Source organism: Ochotona princeps, chromosome 12 (assembly GCF_030435755.1).
Source record: "Ochotona princeps isolate mOchPri1 chromosome 12, mOchPri1.hap1, whole genome shotgun sequence".
Classification (NCBI taxonomy): domain Eukaryota; kingdom Metazoa; phylum Chordata; class Mammalia; order Lagomorpha; family Ochotonidae; genus Ochotona; species Ochotona princeps.
The window spans coordinates 46,208,008-46,230,080 of record NC_080843.1 but is presented as its reverse complement, the minus strand read 5'-3'; the positions used below and the strand labels follow the sequence as shown (position 1 = coordinate 46,230,080).

General features: G+C 46.5%; 1 protein-coding gene across 1 annotated transcript in view; it reads left to right on the top strand.

Annotated features, from left to right (window-relative positions):
* Nucleotides 1-2,565: 2,565 nt before the first annotated feature.
* SIAH3 (siah E3 ubiquitin protein ligase family member 3) overlaps nt 2,566-22,073 on the top strand; it is a 62,963-nt gene continuing 43,455 nt past the window's right edge. Inside the window, exon 1 of the mRNA XM_004577470.2 lies at nt 2,566-2,797. Within this exon, the coding sequence (XP_004577527.2) occupies nt 2,663-2,797 (135 nt within the window). The 5' untranslated portion in view covers nt 2,566-2,662. The remainder of the gene's footprint in view (nt 2,798-22,073) is intronic.

Sequence of the window (22,073 nt, the reverse complement as noted above, 5' to 3'; positions counted from 1 at the left end):
AAGTAGTTGCCACAGGAGCGTGGGAAGGGAGTGATGAATCAGCTGAGTGCTCAGGATTTTTAAGGGCAGTGAAACTCTTCTGTAAGAGTCTACAGAGGCACGTACCTGTCAATTTATGCTTGTCTGAACTCACAGCAATGTGCGTGTCAAGAAGGAATCCGGGGCAGGCACTTGGAACAGTGTGGAAGATTTTGCTCAGAACGCCCACATCCTATGGTGGAGTACCAGCTTCAAGTCTTAGTTCTGCTTGTGATTTCAGCTCCCTGCTAATACACACCCTGGAAGCCACAGGCAATGCCTCTAGGACGTGGGCCCCTGCCACTCAGAAGGGAGACTCAGACTGCGAGTGGGCTCCTGCCCTTGGCCTGGCCCCACCCCATCTGTTGTTGGCATTTTAGAAGTAAATCTGTACATCCAAGATCTCTCACCCTTCTCTCTCCAGCCCCTCCCAATAAATAATAAATAAATAAATAATGAGCATTAAAAATAAACCATGGACTCTGGATTATAATGATGTGTCCGATAAGTTTACCATTTTCAATCAATGGGCTGCTCTGGACGGGGAGGGAGAGAAGGGTGATAGGGAAGGCTGGGCATGTGTGGGGGAAGGGGGAACATGAGAACTTTCCATGTCTTCAGGTTCATGACAAAACTGGAGCACTAAAAAAAAAGTCTTCAATAAAAAATGAAAATAAAAAGATCCTTGATTTCTCTATCTTAGAAAACCAAGACAGTCATAGGCTTTGTCATATGTATCTATACACATCCTTAAAGAATCAATGGCTGTGTCTGCCCATATATGTACATATGTATGTAAATATAGAGAAAGAAAATAAAAAGGCAACAAATTCTTTCCTGCTAAACTGCCAAAGTTTACTCCAGACAATGCAAACTTTAGAAAGTAGACTCCAGCAGTATGAGTTAGCCAGCTTTATTTACAATCATAAGACAAGGGAGTCTAGGGATTCCTATCGTATAAAATATAACATTGTTGGGATTTTATCAGTTTTGGTATTGTCATTTAGTTTGATGCCAGTGCAATTGTCTTGTAACATACAAAATTTCAATTTTATTAGGCATTCAGCTTGTGCCCTAAAACACTGCCTTAACTTTCACTTCATTCAAACAACCTAGACTATGTTCTGATGTCAGTAAACTTGTGAGTTTCCTCCTGTATTTTGATTTGTTGTTAGTTTAAAGACCTGACCAGGTCACAAACGAGGGCACCCCAGGCATGGGTGCTTTGCATCTGCTACAACTCACGCACTGTAGCCAGACCCAAGTGACAGCCAGTTAGGAAAGAGTAATAGGGTCACGCTGAGTTTCCACAGGCATTCTGCCCCAGGCGGCGTTGGAGTTGGGCTGACCTCTCAACAGCAAAAACAGCCAAAGGTGGAAATCACACACTCAACTCACCTACTTTAACCACAAAGATTCAATAAACCATGCTCATCCTGTGAAACACTATAGCCTGTTACTGCCTGGAAGTCTTTAAGGTCTGCAAGTGGCCTTAGCCATTTCCCCCTTTGCTGTCCTGGGAGGGAAGGCTTTGGAGAGGACTGGAATACTCTCTGCCTGCTCCAGCATGGTAATGTGTTCCTAGCGCTGGGGAGAAACAAGTCCATAATGTGCTCTGTGCATTTTTCATCTCTATTTTCATGTCTCCAACAATTTAGTGGTTAATTAGCAATTTGCTGCTCACCAATATGCAAACAAATGACAAGCCCAGGTTCTGCATATAGGTAATTATTTTTATGATTTACAAGTCACTTTCCTCTCCGGGTAGGTTCTTCTGTGTGTGTGCATTCATGCATCAGAGATGGTATTATTTTTAGAAGCATATTCTGTACATTTTTATGCTCTAATACTTTCAACTTCAGTAATTACAGTATTTTGAAAGTCATTTAAATACATATATATGTATGTATTTTCCCCTCTCCTCTACAAATGCATTTTCTTTACTAAAGAGTGGATAGTAAGATTTATCAAGGGGCTGCCATCCAAATTGCAGAGAGTCAGTGCAAGATTGAAAGATACACATTGCTGCTGCTGCCGCCAAGCCCTTCTCTGGAATCAGAGTCATGTCATCTTTGATTTTCTCCCAAGCAGCTCTGGCGAGTCGAGCTACGATCTGCGTTATCCATCTGCCTGTTTTGGAGCAGGGTGTTTTAGTATTTAGCGGTTTAAACGTTTTGGCTTTTTTTTTTTTTTTTTTTTTTTTGGCTAAGGTACGAAGAAAAGCTCTCATGTTAAATTAAGTCAATTAATAAATGGAGACACATTAAGCAATCAATTTTGTCAGCCTATCTCCCCAGCATTATGTATGGTTGGCTGTAATCACAAGATAAATGCAATGTGCTGATCTATGGTAATGTTCAATAATACATTCTCCACCAGGCTCAATTCATCAGGGAGTTTCGGTAAGGGAGGCATTCGTTATTGGCTGTCTCTGCACCTCAAGGATAACATTCCTGTCCTTTTGATTGGCTGCCTCGCTGCTGCAAGATTCCAACCGTCTTATTTTGATGATGAATATGAAGGCACGCTGAGCCGGGCAGGAGCAGAGTGTCTAGGAGGCTGCGCTCCTTCCAGAGCCCCAGGACCTAGGAGCGCCCCGCTCTGTTCTCCCGGGCCAACAACAACCCCCTCCTCAAAAGTTGGGATGCTTTTCTTCACCCAGTGCTTTGGGGCTGTGTTAGATCTTATTCACCTCCGATTTCAGCACTACAAAGCTAAGCGGGTTTTCTCCGCAGCTGGGCAACTTGTCTGCGTTGTCAATCCCACGCACAACCTAAAGGTGAGTGACCGCGCTCTCTATCCCTGCTCATCGCCCTCCCCCCAGTTCGGTTCAGGGTGGTCATTGCCCCTTCGGGGGCGGGGTTGGTGGGGAGGAAATATCCTTATCCCTCGCTCTAGCAGATGCCTGGAGCGGGCTCGTGGAAAAGCCCCTTCCCCACCAGCGCTGGCAGCAACACGGCTTTATCTCTGGTTCTTGCTCCCGAGGTGGCTTGGCGCTTTTAGTCACAGCATGTTGTCGCCCGCCCTGACCAGCAAGCGAAACTGGAGTCATGATTTCCTGTTCCCCCTTCCCCTGTCAGCACCAACCGCCGCGGTCAGCCTGAGTCCGTGGTGTGTTGTGGGTGGGGAGGTGGAAAGAGGTGTCTCTCCCAGAGGCTATGAGCAGGTGCTCAGGAGACGGGATTTTCAAAGTTAACCCAGATTGCTATCTGTCCCAGGTGTTGGGAAAGGCGAAGGAGTCCTGGGATGTTTGCAAGCCCTTCTTGACTGCCCCACACTCCGGCCCCCAAGGTAGCTGTAGGGTGACCCAGCATGGAGGCATCCCCAGGCACCTGGGAGTTGACAAGGGACTGCCTTCTGCAAAGTGTGTATTCTTGCCCCCAGCCTGGCGCGTGGGTTGTCTAGAGAGGAGTTCGGCTGGTTTCCTTCCTGCCGGCTAGCCACACACCTGACACTTGAGGACACTCGCGGGAGGAGGGCCCCCGCTCCTGTCATTAGAAGCAGAGTGGCTGGTGGTGAGGTTGCCTGGAGCCCTGAAAGCAGCTGTGAGCGAGCTGCCTGGCGCCACTGCGTTGGTGCCTTTAGGTCACTTCCCTTTAGGGGAGCAACCTCAAGAGGAACTAGCTTCAAGTTATCTTGCCCTCCAAGACTGGGGAAATTAATGTAGAGCCCTCGACTGGACGGGTGAGGGTGGACATGGGGGGAGGCCAGCAGAGGGAGATGGAGTAGCCGAACTCCCTAGATGGAAAACTCTCAGTGCTACCTTGCTGGGTCACAAAATCCAAGGTGGATGTGTTGGGAATTGCCTGAGAGGACAGGTGTGCCACTCACTTTGAGCATTGCTGTTGGACAAGAACTTTATAAATCCTCACTTTATAAATCCTCCTCACTTTATAAATCCCTACCTTGTCTGTTCTCAACTGGTGCCCCACAGGGGCGTCCCCTGCCTGCCCTTTTCTGGGAGTCCCTGGAAAGAACAGCTGCCTGGAGCTCCAGGGATCATAAACCAGGGTCAGCCCTGAGGGGGAGTTCCCCATGATAGGCTGTTGTTGGACAGTCCTGGTGCACCTGATTAAGGAACCAGCGGTCCCCAGACTGGGATGAATACACACACATTCACACATTCACACTCATGCTGCCGTTCGCTACGCTTCCCTGTTGTTCCACTCCTTCCCTCCGTGGCTTCATTTTATAAATGATAATTCACTCTCAGCCATTCCTGGCAAAGCAAGTGCATAGTATGCATATTAAAATATAATTCTGAATTCCATTTTAGAACCACTTTTGAGACTGCATTCAAACTCCCATTATTTTGTCACTTCACATTAGTAAGTTCCCCCGCGGCGAGAAATTTTTTGTTTACTCCTGTTTTGCATTTTAATACTTTCAGAAGCTGTTCACCAGACTTAACATTTCCGAAATTTGGATTTATATGGCTCATTGACTGCTGCCAATGGTGGGAAGAGAAGGGTGCTAAGGTCTTGGTGTGGGGTGAGCGAGCCATCTGGGTTGACCAGTGACTCCAAGGGCACTCGCTGTGTGGTTTCTGGTGCCCAACCTCTCTGAGCTTTGCCTTATCCAGCCTCTGCACGGGCTGAAAAGGACCCATCCTGCTTCTTCCCCAGCTTTGTAAGGCCAGCCAGAGATGCTAGAAAAGGGTGTGCTTTCTCACACGCTCCTACAAAACACAATGCATGCCTTTCCAGATGACTTCTAGGGTTTGGATAGGGAACTTCTGAAGTTGTCACTTAAGGCCTTCAGGCAACTTAGAAATAATAAGGGCAGCAGCATAAAAATCTGGTGACATACACATGGACAGCCCATTTTCCATGGCTCACCTTTTCACATGCAATCTTACTTGGTTTTTTATTTTCTGTCACAACAGCGACAATAACACTTGGAGCCTTTGCTCATTACAGGTAAACACAGCAAGGGGAAGGCTGCTACTGCCACCAGAACATGGAGTTGGGGACAGTATTCAGGGGACTGTTCCGAGCGGGGAGAGACCCCTGCACCCCAGGGTGCCTCTGTGAGGGTCTTCCCAAGGGCCCTGGTCCAGGTGGCCCATGGAGCAAGGTTTACCCACATCTGAAACCTGAGTGATAATAACCACTGCATGGCTCTTAAAGGAACAGCTTTTTAGAAGCATCGCTGCCTTTCTGCTTATATTAAGAAGTGCATGAAAGGTCAAGACCAAGTTCTCTTTCTAAACATTCATTTCCAAAAATAGACTGAAAGTACACATTATAAGCTTTGGTTGTTGGAGGGAGAAAAATAGTCTTTTTAAAGAATCTTGTGGCAGTAGCCAACCAGAGTAGCTATTGATCTGTGGTGATCACCCACACTTTGTGTGACATCCCGGCAGGCTCAGTGGGGACCAAACACAGAGAGACTGCGACCTGAAGACAGATACAAAGAGGGCTAGGAAGGCCTGTGTGCTTCTTTTTTACACTTTATCCTTCCCAGGCTTTTCCTAAGAATCCGACCACCACTTTAGGACTTGAGGCAAGGGCTGAGTTATAATCAAAATTCACTTACTGCGCAGGGAAAGTCATGTGTTTACCAAGCTTCTATAGGTCACCTTCATTCTCAATCTTATTATGGTGATTACTCAGTAACCTGGGATTCCTCCAAGCAAGCTGATGCCTTTCCTGGTAGATGGAAGGCAGAGCCTTTCGGGGGACTGCAGTTACTCTGCTTAAAGCCAGAACACTCCTTAAGTGTTCTGTAATTAAAAAGGCCATTTGGCATAGCTGGCCTTGAATGCAAGAGATTTTAGCATCAACAAAGTGCCACACTGTGGAGTGCAAATGAGACTCAGTGGTTCCCTGTATGCGTTTGTCCTATTTGTGGGGATGGCTTCTAGAGTGCACACACATGCACACATACAGAGAGAGAGAGAGAGAGAGAGAGAGAGAGAGAGAGAGAGAGAGAGAGAGAGAGAGAGAGAGAGAGAGAAACTCTTCTTATCCCATGGAAGGTGACTCCTGGGAAAACAGCGTTTTTGGCAGCTTCCCTGCGAGCCTTCATTCACAGAGGTGATTGCAATGTGGCCTACAGGCTGCAGGGGGCGGTGGTGAGGGTTCTCCTTCCTTTCTCCAGTTGCCCTACGCTTAGTTTCAAACCAAGAAAGCCTTTTGTCGCCTGGCTCCTGTCCCACCTGGCACTCAGTGGTTCTGCAGTGCCCTACCCTGGGCCACCTGGCTTGCAGAGGTGCCCTTGGGAGGGTGGGACACCCAGGTCCTGCACTGAAGCTGCCCCAGCAGGGCAGGCCAGGCCCTCTCTGGAGTGGGTTAGCCCTCAGTTTTCCCAGGAAGCGAAATGAGGTTGGAGAAGTGATGTCCTGCTCTTAACCATGGCCTTGGCTAAGCATGTTTGTGGAAGACTAGCCAAAAAAACACTCCAGCAAAAATTCCAAAGGCCCTTGTGGCTCCCTCCACCCAGTGCCAACCCTGAGACACCCCCCGCCATACACACACACACACACACACACACACACACTCCTCTGCATCTAGACCTAAGAGCCCAAGTGTCCCTAGGTCTCTGTTGTAGCACATTAGCCCTGAATTTACAAATGGCAACATGCATGCACTCACACACACATGAACACAAGTGTGCACATGCACACGCTGAGTGGCAGGGGCATATGGGACAATAATGGCTTTCATTGTAGTGCCTGCAGGACCCAAATCTAAAACTGGGGTATTTCTGGACTATATCATGAAGCACTGTGCCCTTATCATTCTAAGAACAGCTTAGGAGCAAATGTGTTTGGTGCAGGTGGGTTTGGGCAAGAGGGTAGCCGTGGGGAGGAGAGGAGGAAGCAGAGGTGGTGAAGCCATCAGGAGAGAGAGAGCTGGGGAGAAGAGAGATGTGTACTGCATGGCAAAACCCCACCAGCCTCTGCCATTCCTGGGCTAATCTTTGGAAATCCCTGCCGCCCAGGGGGAACACGCTGGCTAACTCCGTTTGACACAGCACAGCAGGTGGCTGAATGAGAGCTAAAGATCTGAGCATTGTTCTCAGAGATTTAAAGGTCGCCTTTGCAGTGTTCAGCAAGAATAGCTATTTCACGGCAGGTGAAGGGCTTTGGTTCTTATCCACACAGGCCCCTCTGGGTGTCCACACCTAGTCTTCTTTCCAGGTGGCCCAGTCTGGAGTCACTTCCCTGTTCATTAGTGTCAGGGAAGAGACGGGAAGAGAGTCCCAGAGAGGCCTGAAGCTGGTGGCCTTCCGGAGCCCTGCCAGCCCTTGGATATTCTTTGATACTTGCAGGCTGCAGGGACTTGGAGCAGTTGTGTGGCTTTCTGGTTAATGGTGATTGCAAATGAGTCTTCCCAGTTGCATCGGAGGGAGCAGCAGAGCCCCAAGCAGTGATTTAGTTAGCTGTGTGTACTGATGATTGAGTCAGTCACAGAGTAGGCTGAATTCAGGCAGCCTCCCTACTGCATTTTTCCAGCAGCTGCAAAAGCAAATTTTGTGGAATTCCCTTAACCATGATCTTTCAACGTGCAGGGACTGCTTGGGGGAAATTAGAAAACAGATCCTGAACACTTTCTTTGAAATCCACAGAGAGATTAGAGTTATTTGGATGGCTTCTCTAGGGGTGGGGGGTGGGGGTGTAAGAGCATTTTTCTGGCAATTAGCAATTGTGGCGGAGGGGAAGCAATTGTCTGTGATGTTACTGTACACTTAGAGGTCAAGTTAGCCTGGCCAGTTTCTGTGCCCCAAAGAGAAGGGATAATGATGCAGGGGCTTTGTGGAAGGGATCAGTCTGGAGAAGGCAAACCTGTGCTTCCACGGGGTCCGCAGCTCAAGGCATGATGGCAGAAGGTCAATGCCAGGAGACCAGGTCTCCTGACTGCCAAGTCAAGGAATGAGAGGCCAGAGAGGGGAACTTCCTTGTGTATCAGCTTCTGCTGGCTGCTGTACTGAATCCCTGCCAAGTGCATGACTTCAGACCCCAGAAACGTGCTCTTGCCAAGGTCTGGTGAGGACAGATCCGAAACTGAGGTCTCAGTACATGTCCTCCACATCCTCCCAATTCTTGCCTCTTCAACTTCCCCAGCTCAATAGGTTCTTTCGCTTGCTTCTGTATCCACAAAGGCTCTGCCACCTTGCCCATCCTGCCTGCTCCTTTCCCCTGATTGTCTTCCCTGTGTCTTTACCTGACACTTTGATAGAGGTTAGGACCCACCTGGAGAACCAACATAAGCTGCCCCTCTCAGTCACCTTCGACTCTTAACATCCTTGGTCCTGTAATACTCAGGTTTGCCATAGAAGCAAATAGCCAAAACTTTCAGGCATCAGGGTACAGGTATTTCTTTTTGTGGTGATTGAGAAAGGTGAAGGGATTTCACCATTAAATACTCTCCATGACTTTGCAAAGTCCACCTGTTTATGGGGCCAGAATTGGGACTGGGAGTTAGGATTCCCTGCATGGCCCTATCAGGTGCCTGCTGGCTGCATCCTAGCACTCTTCTTGGGCTTGAGCCACATACCCACCATCTCCCCATCACCAGGCATACATTTTCTCAACAAATAATAACGCCTGTATCATCCTCCTATATCCCTACACTTGGTCCATAGGCTTTCCTTCCTTTTTCTGATAATGAAATGACTACAAATGCATGCACAGCATATTTTAAAAACTAGAAATGGTGAATAGATACACAGTCCGAAAGCTAGAGCTTTTTGGCAGTTGGCCTGGGGTGCATATTTTATAAATGTAGTACATCGTTTTGGGGGGAAGCAATGGATATTGGGGGAAAGTGTTGGATTTGGGGAAGATAGGCTTGAGTTCAAATCCTGCCTGCATCATGGGTCAATCTGTGACGTTGAACAAAAGCTTTATGCTTTTTGAGGCTCCATTTCCTCCTTTATACAAAAAATAGAAAATTCCCCCTCTTCCCTGGTGGCAGTTTGTGTAGTGGTGGAAGTGGCAGCATTGCTTGCAGGCCCCTGAAATCACCTGGCCTGGCCCTACCAAGCCAACAGCAGGCAGGACATACAATTCTCTAAATATGTAGTAGATTCATTTTTCAGTGGATAACTTTGTATAGCCTAAGAATAACATTGTGGATGTCCAAATAGTCCTTGGCAGAAAAAAGAATTAAAGGTTCCCTACCACTAGCATAATGTCACTGTGACAGAGGTGGCTCCAAGGAATCTGAGCCCACTGACCCACACTCCCTACCCACCATACTCCCTTTGCACCCACACTCCCTTCCCATCCTCTGCCCCAGCACTCCCACCTTCTCTGTGAGCCTCAGTGCTCCTGCTTATCCTTCTTTGTAAATTCCTTTAGTCTCTAAGAGAATTTTGAATAGCATAATATCTTGCTTGATGTAAAATTTGTCCTTAATATTTGGCTTCAAAGAAGGCACTGCACTCTTTTAGCTTCTGAGCCCCCAAAGTCCAGTGGGGGAGGGACTGGGTCTCAGGGGAGCACACATGTATCCACATGGGACAGCAGCCAACACAGCTGGGGTGCTGTCATTCACAGAGCTAGGAGTCATGCAGATGAATCCCCTGCTCCAGGCATCCTGACAACCTGGCCCTCATGACTTATGCATGATGTCATTAGCAGCAGCTCCAGTAAGCACATGGGTTGGTGGCTCCACGAGGGGCATCCAGCCTGGAGGGTCTCTGTCTGTGCTGTCACTGCTGCCACTCCCCTGAGCAGCGTGGGCAGAGGTACAAAGGCAAAAACAGCATGCTTCCTGCGTACGTTTTCTCTCTGCCCCTCAATCCTGATAATCTGGAGGAGACAGCTTCTTTATGAGAACTGCAGGGATGAGAATAGGTATTTAACACTGCAGCTATAGAATGGAGGGGAGAGAAGGAGGGAGAGAGAGAGAGATTGATTGATTGAGTCTGACCCTTCCCAGGCAAGAAAAGGATTCTTGGATCCAACTGTCATCAGAGAATTAAAAATTATTGATCTTGGCTCAAGGCCTTGGTTCCCTGCACTGTAGTCTAAATTCCTACACACATCCTCACCTACACACACACACACACACACACAGAGAGAGAGAGAGAGAGAGAGAGAGAGAGAGAGAGTTCCCATTCATTGGTTCATTCCTCAAATGCCTACAATAGCTGAGGCTAAGCTGAGACCAAAACTAGCATACCACACATGGGTGACAAAGGCCGAACGACTGGAGTCATCACCATTGCCTCCCGGGGAGCTTGAGCCAGTAGACAGAATTGGATATTCAACCCTAGCACTCCGACATGAGTTCCAGGATTCTTTGAAGGGCTAACCGCTTGCCCATCTTTGGGTAACATCTTTGATTTCATGAGCCTTGCATTTCCTTGTGGTTGTTGTGCAGGTTACATAATATGACAAACAGAAAGAGCAGTGCTGTGACCCAGGTTCTTGGATAAGTGACCAAATTTCCACTCACACGGGATGTTGGAGGTGAATAGGAAGGGAGAGCGGTAGGACTAATCTGTTAAGCAATCAAGATCGAAGCAAAGTGTGTTCAAACTAAGACAGTCAGGATGATGTTCTTGTTCAAGGTTCCAACTAACCATGGAAGCTCAAAGGCATTAAGTGACTTGCTCAAGATTACAGCTACAGCTAATGAGGCTCCAGGAGGGTTGGGTCTGACATTCATGTTCTGTATTCAGGCCAATCCCCATATCTGTCACCACACTGCCAAAGACAAGTACTTCAAAGGACACTGCCTCTTTCATAGTCTCCCCAGCAGTGTTGGGCATCTTCCCAGGATCCCTTGTCTTCGGGACCTTGCCAAGTTTCGGCAACAGTGAACATTAAAGCAAATATTCCTGTGCCTCGGATACTACCATAAATGTCTTAGTGATGGACAGAGATGAGGGTTCACAAGAAGTCACCAAGGCCACACAGTCCTAACACTGAGATTCAAACAACAGAATGGGTTAAGATCTGCCATCTGAGGTTTCATTTTCATCCTGACCATGGGTCCATCAAAATAGAGATCAGTGGGCCCGGTGCCGTGGCCTAGTGGCTAAAGTCCTCACCTTGAACTTGCCAGGATCCCATATGGGCGCCGGTTCTAATCCTGGAGGCTCCGCTTCCCATCCAGCTCCCTGCTTGTGGTCTGGGAAAGCAGTCGAGGACGGCCCAATGCTTTGGGACCCTGCACCCGCGTGGGAGACCCGGAAGAGGTTCCAGGTTCCTGGCTTTGGATTGGCACAGCACTGGCCGTTGCACTCACTTGGGGAGTGAATCATCGGACGGAAGATCTTCCTCTCTGTCTCTCCTCTCTGTATATCTGACTTTGTAATAAAAAATAAATAAATCTTTAAAAAAAAAAGAGAGAGAGATCAGAACCCAGCCCAATGTCTCCAGCAGAAGAAAAGGTCCTGTTAAATAATTCAGAATTGTGGTCTAACTAGTAATGTAAGTGTACATACAGTACACTGTACCTCTTAATAATTTCTTGATCCTTTAATGTACTTTTAATCACAAACCTGAGATGAGGGAGCCACATGCTGCATGCTGTTCCCAGCAAAGCAGAGTGGCCTGAAGTGGGATCCGGACAAAGCAGGAGAGGATTCCCTGTGGAAGAGAAGGCTGCTGCGTTGGAAGAGGGAAGATGACTCAGTTATCTTGGCACTATTAATTCCCCGACAGAGATGAAAACAAATCCAGATTGGGATAGTGGATTTCACAAGACTGGCCAGCAAGTCCAGTCACCTGCCGGCTTTCTAGCTGGATTTCAACTCTTGTGACTTCACTTAGACATGCTAAGAGGTTCAAATCAAGGAGCCACTCAGAAAGCAGGCTCCTATCCTGTACCAGAAGGGTCTGATGAGGCTTATCCTAAGTGACTGTTGGGGCTACACATCCTAAAATTCTCAGACAATAGCTTCCTGCTCTCTCAGTTCTGCACACAGTAGCAACAATAATGCTAGCAACGATCATAGAAGAACTAACATTTATTAAGAGCATGCTAGGTCCAGGACCTATACCAATTGTGTGTGTTATTGTCCTGTGGAAGTATTATTATCATTGTCCATGATGCAGACTAGCAGAATACAATGAGATCAAAGAACTTGCTTCATGTCACACAGCTCTTGGTGCCAGAATCTTTTTAAAAAACAAAGTCCTGAACTTCTAAGCACTTCTGGATATGCCAACCCTAGAGCTCACTTTTCCCAGTAAATGACTGAGACAAGGCAGGACCTGAGAGCTCATGGCACAATGTTGAGATGTCTTTCGCATCATTGTAGAAACAACCACACACAGTAGTCCCAGCTTTTAGTGAGTGATCCCTGGAGGCCTTCTCTGTGCTTCTGTGTGCTGCCTGGTGGAAGGCAGCACTGGACCTGCACGGTGCTGTGACTTAGTCCTCCTCCTTCAACTTGCTGAAATCCCTTTTCTAGTTGACTACTATTCCCAAGTCCTAATCTCGGGCTATGCTTTTAGAGACCCAAATTAACACAAAGTGTACATGTGTGTTTAAATAATCAGCTTTTATTGAGCATTTACTAAGTGCCAATCTCAACGCTAAGTAATGCACCCAAATTCTCACAACAGTGTCATCTGTCTATTCGCAATTTACGCACCAGAAAACTGAGGCAGAGAGGGACTCATTAACTTGTCCAAAGACCCAAACAAAGGACAGTAGAGCTTACCTCGTGCCTTTCCGTTTTCTTACAATGTCTTTCTTTCCTAATAATGGAATTGGTTGTCTGGAAGCTTCTACAAAGAGCCCAATCCCCCAAATTCAGACTCAACAAAAGTTATGATTCACATAAAATACTCCAGAGAAATCTTTGCCCCAACTCTATCTGAATACCCACCGTTAAGTTATCCTATAGAAAAGTAAATTTGTCTTCCAGAATCTTTTTAAAAATAAATCACCTGGTTTGACAGGTGGAAAGAATGTCTAAAACTTGTATGGATCACCAAAACTGGGACATGTAGTTGCCTGGTCATTATCTGCCATGCTTTTCAAGGACCCTGGGAGCTGGTAGAGCACATTCGGTATGCACCTGCTCTCCAGACATTGGAGCAAGCATTCCTGCCTTGGAAACAAAGAAGAGAGAAATCTTTCTGCACAAAAGACAAGCAGCCCTTTAAGAGAAGTGACTCTTGCCAAGTACCACCTGCTCTCGAAGAGATCTGGGGGCCTTTGAAATGTGTTTTCTCATTAACACCTATATGTATTACTGATTTTCCCCTAAAATTAAGCAGAATGAAAATGCTAATGATAATTTCTACTTAATTTAACTCGGTTTCTACCTTGGTCTCTGCAAAACCCATCCCTTCTTCCCTTTCAATAACTTTCTTTTTCCCCACTAAAGGAAGTAGATGTCAAGGTAAGAGAGCCACTGTCCAATATAAGTGACCCCGGCCCCTGGCACCTGGGGGATTAAGGGAATGTATGCATACTGGCTCCGAGAGAAAGGAAAGGACATCACCAAAGCTGGGGCCAGCGCTGTGGCTCAACAGGCTAATCCTCCATCCAGCGGCACCAACATCCCACATGCACATCAGTTTGTGTGCTGGCTGCTCTACTTCCAATCCAGTTATCTGCTTATGGCCTGGAAAAGCACTAAAGGATTGATCATAGGCCTTGGAACACTGCACCAGGTGGAGATCTAGAAGAGGCTCCTGGCTCCAGGCTTAATTAGCTCAGTTCTGGATTTTGTGGCAATTTGGGGAATGAACCAGTGGATGAAAGATCTCTCTATCTGTCTTCTCTGTATATCTGTCTTTCCAATCAAAATAAATAAATCTTTTTTTAATAAAAATTATAAAAAGATTTATTTTGACTGGAAAGACAGATTTGCAGAAAGGAGTACAGGCAGAGAGGAAGATCTTCTGCCCACTGATTCACTCCCCAAGTGGCCACAATGGCCAGAGATGCGCCAATCTGAAGCCAGGAGCCAGGAACTTCTTCCAGGTCTCCCTCACAGGTGCAGGGTCCCAGAACTTTGGCCCGTGCTTGACTGCTTTCCCAGGCCACAAGCAGGAAGCTGGATGGGAAGCAGAGTTGCAGGGATTAGAACTGGTACCCATAAGGGATCCTGGCGCGTGTCAGGCGAGGACTTTAGCCACCAGGCTAATGTGCCAGGCCCAAAATAAATAAATCTTTTTTAAGAATCACCAAAACAAGCCAAAGAATCAGTTTACTAAGCAGCCCTGACACCCAGAAGAGGTTAACCAGGGCTGAGAATGTCCTAGGAGAGATTGCGGGGGAAGGTGATATAAGGAGGGCAGAGGGCAGTGCCACAGAGGTGAGTGACTGTGCTCTCACTCCCATTTCCCGTCCTCCAAAGTTACTGCTGGCCCCCAGCACAGCCCAGAGTGTTGTCACAGGGACAGAGGGGCAGGCAGCAGAGGGTCCAGACCAGCCTCTGTGACCCTATACCCTGCCCAGACCTCCCTGAGAGCAGGAGGGTGGATGAGCACATCAAGAAGTCACTGCAGTGAAGCCAAAGGGATGCATCTGTTTATGTTAATTAAGTAAATGCCACTTGGACTCCTCTCAGTGTGCTGACGGAAGCAAGAGGCAGCAATACAATACTCTCCAAGAAGCAGGGAGAATTTGGAAACAAGGAAGGCAAGCGCCCAGGCACTCACCATCCACTCCTCAAAAATATTTGGCCAACGAAGTTCGCTCAGAATCCAGGGACCAATCTTGTGTTTTTCCACTCTGGCTTCTTCCCTGTGGGGTCACAAGCATGCCATTCAACCTTGGCTTCCCTGTGTGTTCAAGGGGAGGGTGGCCTTGCTACTGACCTCCCTCCAAGGTGACCTTTGATGTACAGGAACAGGTCTGCACATTCGTGCTTTTTGATATGCTACCTCCTTTTCAAAGGCATTGGAAGCCATTTTTGCCAAGCGGTGAAATGAAAGGTGAAGACAATGGAAATAAAATAAGGACTTCTAGGAATATAGTTTCCCAGCTTAACTCATGTTTAGGGAGGGAGTGGGTAACAGGAAGGTAGTAGAAATGTCAAGATCCATGGGGTAATTTCAGGACGTCTCCAGGTACTGGAAGGATCAGGGATTCGTGCTCAGAGGTAGATTAAGTTAGTTCTGATACTCAAATTTAGCAGGCTCCTTAACTGCACCAGGCTTCCTATTCCTGGACTGGAACAAGATGCCCAGTGTGGGATTAATGAAGAACCAGTGGGATACAGACACAGAGAAGCACAGTGGTGTCTTTTTGATTTCTATTTGTCTCTCTCCTTCTCTCGCTTCCCTCCTTCCTTTCTTCTTGTCCACCCCTCTCTTTCAATTCCTCCCCCTCTCCTTCCTCCCCACCCTCCCTTCTCTTCTTTTCCATGTCATTAAGAAAGTCCCCAGGAAATTCTCACATTATTTGATGAGTGGCTTAGAGAAGAACCTGAGAATGAGAAAGCATTTGAAATTAAGAAAAAAAGGGAGCTTTGTCACATGGGGAAATGACAAACATTCAAGAGGGTGAGCAGCTCAATTAACTAATCTGAAGTCACCAGATGCTGCTGAGTCTTGTTTGGTTACCCAGGCCCATTATGAAGACGACTGGCTCTGCTCTGTGATAGCTGGAAGTAGGAGGGGAGCTGGGACAGGGGTGCTGGGACAGAGGCTGCTTGCTCACTTACCACCAAGCAATTGTAAAAGAGAGATTGCACCTGTAGTTTTCTGCCGCTCTCTTAGGAATGTGCAGGCAGGACCAGGTGCCTCCATATGGCCCCCAGCACGCGTTACAGGCAAATGGGCAGAGGCAGGATTTGCCTGCCCAGCAGAAGGAAGTGACAGCATGGTTACAAAGTTGTAGATCTTTTATGACAGGCCCTGTCCCAAGGAGCAGCAAATTTTCACCTCCCCAGCCTTCTCCCATTGGATTGTAAGCAGAAGGCTGAGGCTCACCTCAACTCTAGGCATTCTTTCCTGAGTCCACAGCCTTATCCTTGGATGGATGACCCTGGCTCTGTATCCCCAGGTCAGCACATAGTAGGTGCTTTTAAAGCTAATTTATACATTGAAGACTCAGTTACTACACGAACAGGCAACAGAGTGGGGAAACTAGACAGGTTATCAAGATTGAAGCTGAAGAACAGAGAAGGACAAGGAAGCCTATTGCCCAAAATGTGCTCCGGGGTGGAAATGTGATACTGGGAACAGTCAAGTATAAGGCCAGAGCCAGGCAAACTGTGACACTTGGTTCTATCCCTATCCCGCCCATGCCTCCTCTATAAGGATAATCCTGGGCTTCTACCTCTGGGCTCTCCCGTGGGGCAAATGACACAAGAAAACATGGTGTGATGCTAAGGGCTAGATGCTGGAGCCACACCAGTTAAGTCCATGCCTGTGACTTTGGACTTGGCAATGTAGCATTTTTGGCACCTCAGTTTTTCCCTTGTAACAAGGGAATAACAATGGCACCTAGCTCCTGGAATTATTCTGAGTACTAGATAACATAAGAATGTGCTTGCAACACAGGCTAGGACTGCCACATAGGTGGCAGGGTCCCAGGTACTTGGGCCAACCAAGAGCTTTTCCAAGAGCATTCACAGGGAGCTAGTTCAGAAGTAGAACAGCCAGGACTCAAACTGCTCTGTTATGGGATATGAGTGTTGTAGGTGGCAGGTTAACCACTTAGCTTCTCATTTTCAGTGCTGTTTGAGGTCCAGGGGATTTTCTCCTTCTTCTCTAAGGCAGCAGAAGTGACCCCAGGGAATCCAGGGAAGGCAGAGGAGTGAGCCTTCGCAATTGGACAGCTTTTTCTGTCCCCTGATAGATATAAACACTGATAACTCAATGATGACGAAAACATGGTAAAGTGTCAAGCACAGCATGCTTAGTTACAAAAGCTGGGAATAATTGCTTCAGCCTGACTGCTAAGAAAACCAGTTGTTGAGGCCAAGATAATTCTAGGGAGAAAATTGGCAATCAGGGATTAATTGTTTAGAATGTAATGACTGCTACAACCCAAACTAATGAGAACAGAAGGCAGTTTTCAATTTGAGTTTCAGGAGTGAAATAGGCTGCACCAGGTTGACTGGTATAGAATAGATGGGCTTTTCCTTTCTTTTTTTTTTTTAACCTCAGCTTTGGTTGGGCAAAAATAAGAAAGCGTTTTGCAAGAACAGTTTTTGAGAAGCTAGCCAAAAGTCTGTGCAGATGCCTCAGGAAAACTCTTGATTGATTATTAAAAGACATGGCCATGCTCTCCTGGGAGGACCAGGGCAGTTGACGGGACACCGTGGCCCCGGGTGAGTCCTCCCCATGCTGGGGAGAAGCTGGTGTGGAGTCAGACCAGCCTTATCATTTACCAGCTCTAACCTTCAACAGTGACCTTCCCTTTTTTGAGTTTGTCCCTGTCCTGCAAAACTAAGATGAATAGTAGCTACTCACTCTGCCAACTTCAAGGACTTAGAGTGAAGATCAAATGAGGAAATATCAAGCCAGGTGCTCAACAACCGTTTAATCACCATGTGAGAGGAAACGATTATTTGGAGAAATTGCCCCCTTTCTGGTCCCTTTATTGGTTTTTGCAGACCTGCTTTGTCCTAGAAAGAACTAAAGCAATCTGCTTTTTTTGTAATTTGCTACAGAACTCTGAGCACCTGCAAGTGCAGGTGCAACAGCAGAGTAGACCCAGGGTGGTTTGTTGAGTCCAGCTGGACAATGGCCTGAGGACTCTAGGAAGCAACTGACCCCACTCTAAGGATGCTTGGGAAGTCTGACCTTGGTCTCTGCCCTTGCCAGCTCTTCAGCGAGCTTAAAGTGCTGCAGATCACAGAGACTGGAAGAGAGATGAGGAAAAGACAATGACGTGACTCCTTCATTCAGTTGTCTATTTCTTGAGCACCTGTTAAGGGCCATGGTACCAGCATGGAGAGATTAAAAGAGTGCTCAGAAGACACCTGCTTCATGCACACCTCCTAGGAGAAGAGCCAAATTCTTTAGCAGTTTCCCTTTCTAGCTGTCTTTAGTAATGTGGATACTGAATAAAATTCCCCTGGATTCCTCCAACTAACTGGGAAGCATGCTCATGAAAGTCCCATCAAGCAGTAAGGGTTTCTCAGGTTGGACTTTCACATTCAGAGTGGATTCCCAGAGGATTTAGATCTGATGCTCTCAGGGTAGTTGCAAAGACAATGAAAAAATGACAAATGTCACCAAGGGTGAAGAGAAATAAGAATCATTATGCATTGCTGGTAAGAATGTAAAATGGTACATCTGATAAAAATAGTGTATAGATTGCTCCAAAAAAGTAACAAAAGGGCAGCATTGTGGCATATCAGGTTAAGCTGCTACCATCTCACTGCATAGTACTGGGTCAAGTTCCTGCTGCTCTGTTTCCAATCCAGCTTCTTACTAAAGTACTAGAGAAGACATGGGGAGGATGGCCCAAATTCTTAGGTCCCTGCCACCACATAGGAAACATAGGTGGGGTTCCTAGCTCCTGACATCTGCCTGGTTCAACCCCAGATAGTGAGGTCATTTGGGGAGGGAGTAAGCAGATGGAAGACAACTCTCTTTCTCTCTACGTCCTTCTCTCCTTGTAACCCTGTCTTTCAAATAAATAAAATATATATTTTCTACAAACTAACATAGAGATACCTTATGACCTACAATTCTATTTGTGACTAGACAGAGATTCAAATAGGTACTTACATATTCATGACCATTATTCATACTTGTCCAAACGGAGAAGCAACCCAAATTTCCTTCAAAAAATGACTCTTTATGCAAAATATGATATAAACACTTAGTAGAAAAATTTTTCAAAAGGAGAATGGATGAAGAGTGCAGTCAGGAAGGTGGATGTGTATGGAAAGTATCACTACGGTCCTAAATCTGTGTTGTGAAATACATACACCTTAAAAAACTGCATCTAATCTGTTAACTGTTAATTAAAATTAGAATTGAAAAATAATAGCCCTTAAAAATAATACACAAAGAGTACTTAGATAAAAATAATGAAATTCTGATGCATTCTATATCCTGAAGAAACTTTGAAAATATTACAGGGCCCGGCGGCGTGGCCTAGCAGCTAAAGTCCTCACCTTGAAAGCCCCGGGATCCCATATGGGTGCCGGTTCTAATCCCGGCAGCTCCACTTCCCATCCAGCTCCCTGCTTGTGGCCTGGGAAAGCAGTCGAGGACGGCCCAATGCATTGGGACCCTGCACCCGCGTGGGAGACCCGGAAGAGGTTCCAGGTTCCCGGCATCAGATTGGCACGTACCGGCCCGTTGCGGCTCACTTGGGGAGTGAAACATCAGACGGAAGATCTTCCTCTCTGTCTCTCCTCCTCTCTGTATGTCCAGCTTTCCGAAAACAATAAAAAAAATCTTTAAAAAAAAGAAAATATTATATTAGTTGGAATAAGCTAGACACAAAAGGACATTCTATAGTTCCAGTTACGTAAAATATCTCAAATAGCAAATAGCAAAGCCATAGGGGCAGAAAATGGATTAGCTGTTACTGGGAATGAGGGAAAGGGAAAATGGAGAGTTATGGCTCAACAATCATAATTTTTCTTTGGGACTGTGCAAGAGTTTGGGGATTGGAGAAAAGTGATGGTTGTATAATATCATGATTACAGTTAATGCTACTAAATTGTACACTTAAAATAGTTAAGATGGTAAACTTTATATTGGACATATTTTACTACCATAAAAGTATCTATTGCATTCAGAACAAGATAGCAACAACAAAAAAGACCAAGTACCCAAAGAAAGCTGGGCATGAAAGGGCACTTGGGTGCTGCTGGGTGGCTTTCATTCATGCTTCATTCCCCTTTCTCTGCGCCACTTGGAGCTCTTCGGTCCTTAAAATTCCCTTGTCACCTCCCATCACTGACCTTGCATTGTTCATCTAATTGTCCAAAAGTGACCCCGTTTGGGATAGTCTAGTGTCCTTGGCTCTGAGCTCTCAAAGATCCTCAGTTCTTTTCTCAAAAGATGCATTTTTATGTTGGGATTCAGTCATCATTGCCTAATGATGAGAACATGAGATGAAAAGTGCATCCCCGGGCTGCTTAGTCATCGGGCAAACATCATGGCATGTACTTAGACAGGTCTATCTGTTCTAGTCTGCCATGTTTATGCCATACAGAATAGCACATTGTTTCTGTGGGATAAACATGTTGCTATAGTTTAAACAGCACTTTAGGTGTCCTGCTGTGGTCCCTGTGCCTGGGTCTTGGTCCCTGAGGTCTTATGTTAATGTCCTTGCCTCGCACACAGCAAATGCTCAGCGAAGGGGGATTTAACCCATGTGAACTCATCAGAATAAGTTTAGGAGTGAAGAGAATTGTCTCTTGATTGACTTAAATGATCCTCCCTCCGCAGAACCACCCACAGGCGAGGCAACAGGGTGCTCTAAGCCCAGAGCTCTTGGTCCCAGCTGACCAGCCCTGTGCTGTGCCCCACTCTGTGGCAACCTCAAACAGCTGCTCCTTTTGGGAGCTCTCACTCCCCTTCTCTAGAGAGCTGTGCCTGGATCCCTGGAGCTTTTCTTCTACAGCTGTGTCCTCCCATGGCTGTACCAGGCCTCCAGCATTCACGCCCTGGACCTGGTGAGTAACCTCGAGGTTTTGTTTGTTTTTGTCAAGGCTGTGGGCAGAGCACAGATGCACAGGCCACATGCACCAGGTGGGAGGGAAATGGGGGAGCCTCTTGCACCTGACCTTCTAACAGTCTGTAAGCCTAGTTCGTGGCTCTGAAATTTTCAGGAAAATGGCTTGTGGATCTGCATGTGAGCTCTGCCCTTCATCTTGCAAATTTTTGAGGCTAACCTGCCATTCAGCTAGACAGGAAGGTTACATCCTGGGACAGAGGGCTTACAGAGTGTGGTTCTCATGTTCTTGAACCCCAAACCTCTAAAATTACAGGATTACTGCTACACCAAGTAGAGACTGCACACACAAACACACATTATATAACCTGTAGTACAAAGTTAATTCTGAAATTTGTGGAAAATGGAATTAAAACCAGTTAATTTTGCTGCAATGTTGGAATTCATGCATAACTTTTAATAATGTATAGTCTCCATGAGCACTTTGAAGACCGTATTGTGTGTATTAATGAAATTTATAACAGACTTCAGAGAAAAGCACCTCCTTGGTTTTCTCTCAGAGGAAAAAGTGCAGAAAGAGAAACAAGCAAGACTGATTTAGCCCAAACTAACTAATGGAAGAACTGAAGGGTTAGCTTCCTGTTGGGAAGCAGCCTGGGAGAACCTTCCAGGATGCAGCAACTACTCTATGCTGTGATCTGAGAGCAGGTTACCTCGTCATGCACGTGTTCAAATTCAGCAGGCTGCACACTGGACATTAATGCACTTTACCCACAGCAGTCTTTGGAGTCCATCCGTTTGGGCCTGCCAGCTCTCCCCATGGAGCAAGCTGTGGAGCCTCACTTGGAAGCCTCACTTGGGAACCTCACTTGGCTCTGTTGTAGTGTGACTGAGATCAACACACAAACCTCCCAGCACTGAGGAAGCAATGAAAGCAGTTAGTACTCAATCAGTGGGAGTTCTACATTAATGCCTATTATAGGTGATATCTGCTTAAACATCATATGAAAACGCTTTGGAGCCTGGAGGTGTGAGGATGCACAAGCAAAAAAAAAAAAAAAAAAAAAAGAGGGGGTTATTCTACCCAAAACTCCGTTCCCTTCTAACTACTCTGTCAGTACCACTGATTTCCACTGACATATCCCACTATGCTGGCTTTTTTACATAGTGAGCAGGTTTCTCCTTCACCCTCAGACATCCTATGACAGAATTTAATCCTAAAAGAAACTAGGGCATACTGTGGACAAGGATTCATCGAAGCGATCTTCAGTGTCCTGTATTTCACCTTGGGTGCCCTGAAAGGTGCTGGCTCTGAGCTGTAGTCTGTCCTTACGGTAACACCTCAGCTCTAGAGTGAGTCACACAGAATTCTTTCACCAGGAGATTTTGACTGTTCTGCTACCTTAGTCTGTTTTTCAACTATGTAGGAAATATCTAAAAGGAGCTCTTTAGGAAGGAAGACGGGTGCTCTATAGTCCTTCAGGCTCATTTTTGGAGAGTCAAAGTGCAAGACTGAATGGCCCTATTAGTTCAGTGTCT